Raw genomic sequence first — 4872 nt, 5'->3', positions numbered from 1 at the left:
TGAGGCTGGCTGGCACCAGTGCCGCTGAGAAGCCAGCCACCCAAGTGGCCCCTGCCAGCCAGAACTGTACCTTTCTGCTCATGAGTGCATGGTAGTGGAGCGGGCGGCAGATGGCAAGGTAGCGGTCCAGCGCCATGACGCCCAGCAGGTGGCACTCGGTCATGCCCAGGGAGTGGAAGACGTACAGCTGGATGAAGCACGCCACCGCTGAGATGGCTGAGCGCCCACGGAGCCAGGTGTGCAGCAGCGTGGGCACCGTGGTGCTGACGTACCACAGCTCCAGGAAGGAGAGGACACCGATGAAGAAGTACATGGGTGTGGACAGTCCAGCGTCTGCCCGGACCAGCACAATGATGAACAGGTTCCCAGCCATCGTGAGGAGATAGATGCACAGGGTCCCTAGGAAGGCAAGAGGTCGCAGGGTTCCGGGGGCACTGAAACCAGCAAGGATGAAACTCTGGGCCCATGTGTGGTTGAGCTGATCCATGATTCCTAGGAAGTAAGTACTTCAGGACCTTCTTGTCTTCAGAAGAATCTTCCTAGGGCCTAAAACACTAAATGTGAGCACCTAAGAGGAACTTGAGGTTGTCTAACCAATGCCACTCCCTTCGCAATAGAGGAATTGCCCTCCCAAGGGCAGAAGTGGTTGGCCCCACATCATAGAATCTGTTGTTGATGGGGATGGAATTAGACACCGAGGTTCATGATCGCAGTTCAATCCTTCTTAATTTATAATATTGGGTTCTAGAGACTCAGACATTTGGATTTGGTTCCTAGTCCCCCATCAGGAAATAGGAGATAGGAAAATTCCTACCACTGTCTTTCCTATAGTTTCCAATGATGAAACAGCCAGCAAAACTGGGCTGTGGAGAAGAAAGAAGTCATCCACTAAAGGGGACCGCCAGGGCCACTTTGAGCGAGCCGCACTAGAGCTTATAGACTGTGCCCATAAAGGCTGGAAGGAGAGGTGGGAAATGGCAGAGATGTAGGCTCTCTGAAAACAGTCCCTGACAACTGAGGTCTGCGATGCCCAGTGGCACCTTCCTTAGCTGACCCACCATGTCTTTTGAAGTATTATCTCCACAGGAGAGGAAAACAATAAGGTCAAAAGTCTCAAGCAGGAAGTCCTATAGTGTAAAAAGAAGAGCCTTGTTTGAATCAGCAATTTGGTTTCGGCACATGCTCTGTCGCTGACCACCAAGGACACTGAGCTGAATGACTTCTCACATACTCTCAACTTCCCTAAAATAAACAAAACAAAAAACCAGTGTTGAACAGATTTTTTTAAGACTCTTAAAACACAGAAAATTGATGGTCCCCTAAAGTCCCTTATCAAAGGTTTTGGGGTGAGGGTGGAGGTAGGTAATCTACACTAATGTCCCCAGAGTTCTCCTCTCACCCCCTTCACCCTAACGAGTCTCCCTAGGAAAGATCAGTGCCCTTCCCTGGTCCTCTGCTTCCACCACTCACCCCTGCTGCCCTGTCCAGCCTATTACCTGACTGTTTGGATGATATGAACATTCAATGCATCCTCCTCTGCATCCTTTGCCCCCCAAGACTCTGCCCTACTTATATCTCATGTTCCTGGACACACTGTCTCCCTGGGCCTCCTTGCTGTGTACTCCCTGGGGTTGCTGGGTGGGACTAGCTCTCTCCAAGGGGTTACTCTGGGGCAGGAAGTTTGGCACAGGAAAGTGAAGCAGATCCACTCTGCTTCTCAAACAACTTTTTTCAACTCTGCAACCCTGATTGTTGGGCTCTGGAACCTAGTTTTTGCAAGTTTCAGATAGCTTTCTCCAAGGAGAGAGAGCCCATTTCACATAATCTTGGGCACACATGGATAGTAACACCTTGAGTACCCCTAAGTGTCTTCTTCCTAAAACTTGCCTTGGTAAGAAACTTCTCCAACGACTTCATTTCCACCAAAAACAAGAGCTGGGTGACACAAGAGGACTGAGCCCTGAATATGCCCACAACTAGCCTTGGTATGGTTTGAGAAAGATGAGCAGCACACGATTTTCTTCTTGTCTGTGACAAGCACCACCACTTCCGCCTGGCCACATCTTCTATCACTCATTCACTGAGTCACCCAGCACTGCACGTCTATTATGTGCCAAGCACCATTCCAGACACTGCCACCACAGCCACCATCATTTATACCACCACCATCATGACTATGACACGGGACACCCACATGCTGCTGACCCAATTTCCCACCATCACTCTCCATTTATGACCATCAGGATCATCATCCTAAAGGTCCTGTGGTCAGCTATGGCTGCCTGACCTCAAATGGGCACTGGGAATGTGCCTGCACTGGATATAGAGGCCATATAAATAATACACTAAAAGCACCAATCCACCGGAGAATGCTCAATGTCCACCATTTGTAGATATAAACGTGGTTTTCACATCTAGGAATCAGAAGCACAGAACAAGATAATAGCAAAACTAAACTGGCTCTCAGGACATTCACTATGAGAGATTTGCACATACACCACATAAACGCAGAACAAACTCTCTTCAGGTCAACCTAGAAAATCTTTTTGAGAGAGCTGGAGTTGTTCAGTTGGTTTCAAGAATTTTACTTCAGGAAATAATGTAACCTCAAGATTGGAAGAATCTCGACTTGAGTGAAAAATTTGCAGATTCTTGGGCAACTAAAGATTCTCATTCAGTCTTTTCCGGTCTTGACCCTCTACTCCACATCATCTGAACACCCAACTTCCCTCCAGGATGGCTGTTTGCAACTGATATTTGACAAGGTCTCTGCATTCTCCATAGTCTCAAACACCAAAACACCCCTGATGTGCAGTCTTATCTATGGATCTGTAGGGTTCTGAGACAGAGTTCCCCTTTGCTTTATAGACCCCAGTTGTATACCTCCTGGCCTGGCCATGAGTGCATTATAGTAACTGTGCACTTGCCTTCAGAAAGCTGTCGACATGACACACACATGTGTTTATAAGAAGCAAACCCAGATCAATCTAATAATATGTGCCAAAGATGTGACAGTGTGTATGAATAAGAAGTGAGGTGCTTAACCTAAAAGTAGCAAAAAGAGAGAAAATAAAAATCAGAGTGTTGCTTTGCTCAGGAAGATATTTATTTTCTTCTTGGGTCATCCTGCACCAGCAGAGTGGGCTCACTAAACATTTATTCTGTGTTAGAAATGGACAAGAGTAAAGGACAATGTCTGATGCCTCCATGAAGAAACTTATAGTGTAGCAAAAATGACTACTGAGAGCCCTATGACCGTGTTAAATAAAGGAAGGATTTCCAAAGTGTAGACATTTTATAATATGATTGGTAATATTTCTTAAAAAGTCTTTGGACAGGGAATGATTAGGAATAATAGATAGTATTGTTTAAAAGGATTTTATAATGGGGCACCTGGGTGGCTCAGTTCGTTAAGCTCCCAGCTTTGGCTCAGGTCATGATCTCACAGTTCCTGAGTTCGAAACCCCAGTTGGGCTCTGTGCTGACAGCTCAGAGCCTGGAGCCTGCTTCAGATTTTGTGTCTCCATCTCTCTCTGCCCACCCACCTCCCCGCTTGTATTCTGTCTCTGTCTCTCTCTCCTAAAAATTAAACATTAAAAAATTAAAAATAATAAATGAAATAATTTTATAATTGATTTTTAATTTTTATTCATCTAAATATTCTTTATTATGGATATATTTATATGTAATGTTATTCTCCAAGAGAAAAAAGTGAACCAAAGTTTAGAAAAGTTGTTATCAAAAGCAGCTGAAATAATATGCAGAGAGGGAAAATCAGTGATTCTGTTATTCATTAAATATATTTAATTTATTAAAAGCTTTTTATTTTCCACAGTGCCCATGAGGGAAAATATGAGATGTATAAAACATTATCCCTTTCCTCAAGATGCTTAATTTGGAGTGAGAGAGACAGACCCCAACATAGGCATTTATAAAAGAACATGAGCATTTAAATGTATGCAGAGGTATTCAACCTGACTTATAACAAGTCATATGAATTCAAATACATTGAGGTACTTTCCTCACCATTGGATTGACAATGATCCAGAAGTTTAAAAACATTCTTTGCAGTCAAGGCTTCAGGGAAACATTCTCATGCAATGCTCATAAGAGTACAGAAAGATAAGAAATTTGAAGGAAAGCTGAGCAATGCCTCTGTGCACTACACATTTCTGCGAGTGATCCCACCTCTAAGATTCTGTCTTACAGGTATGTATGCACGCATATATGAGATGATGTGGACACAGAGTTGTGAATTGTAATTCTGTCTGTCATCCCAAGACTGGAGGCCACACGTGAACCTTCCAATAAGGGACTGGTTAAATTAAACACAGCGGAGCACCGTGGAGCCTTTTATGAAAAGGCCATTTCTGACATGACCTGCAATGATCTCTGGGGCACATAGAACATTCCTATTTACTTTTGCATGAAGAAACACTGCAGGGTTGTAGGAAACATTGAAGGAAGTTGTTTCCTGGATGGGGATGGGGTGGGCAAGGGACAGAAAGAGGCAGATGGTCATGGGTTGGAAAAATACTCTGCTGCATACACCGTTTATATATATTTTTTAATTTTTAAATAATGGAGCTATATTATCTATTGAAAGAAATCTATTTTTTTAAATACACATCATTATAGGGACACAGTACGATCGTCTATCTTGGTTTGCCCAGGCAAGTTCTGGTCAATGCCTGTTTTTCAAAGATAATTATTCATAGAGCCCCCACTTCATTCTGAAAAGTATTTGGGTTTATTTAACTGATAAACTATATAAGCATCTGGGTGATAGAATGTTAGCTTTAATGCTCCCGCAAGGTTTGTGGTCTGAGTATGTGTGAATGGGTACATATACACATCACTTGTTGTCCTTTC

General features: G+C 43.8%; 1 protein-coding gene across 1 annotated transcript in view; it reads right to left on the bottom strand.

Moving 5' to 3' along the window:
• LOC115286870 (olfactory receptor 6N2-like) overlaps positions 1-540 on the bottom strand; it is a 2684-nt gene extending 2144 nt beyond the window's left edge. The window contains exon 1 of the mRNA XM_029933202.1: positions 71-540. Coding sequence (XP_029789062.1) covers positions 71-487 — 417 coding nt within the window. The 5' untranslated portion in view covers positions 488-540. The remainder of the gene's footprint in view (positions 1-70) is intronic.
• Positions 541-4872: the final 4332 nt, after the last annotated feature.

Source organism: Suricata suricatta, chromosome 3 (genome assembly GCF_006229205.1).
Source record: "Suricata suricatta isolate VVHF042 chromosome 3, meerkat_22Aug2017_6uvM2_HiC, whole genome shotgun sequence".
Classification (NCBI taxonomy): Eukaryota; Metazoa; Chordata; class Mammalia; order Carnivora; family Herpestidae; genus Suricata; species Suricata suricatta.
The sequence above is the reverse complement of the archived record's forward strand: the minus strand, read 5'-3'. Positions and strand labels throughout refer to the sequence as shown.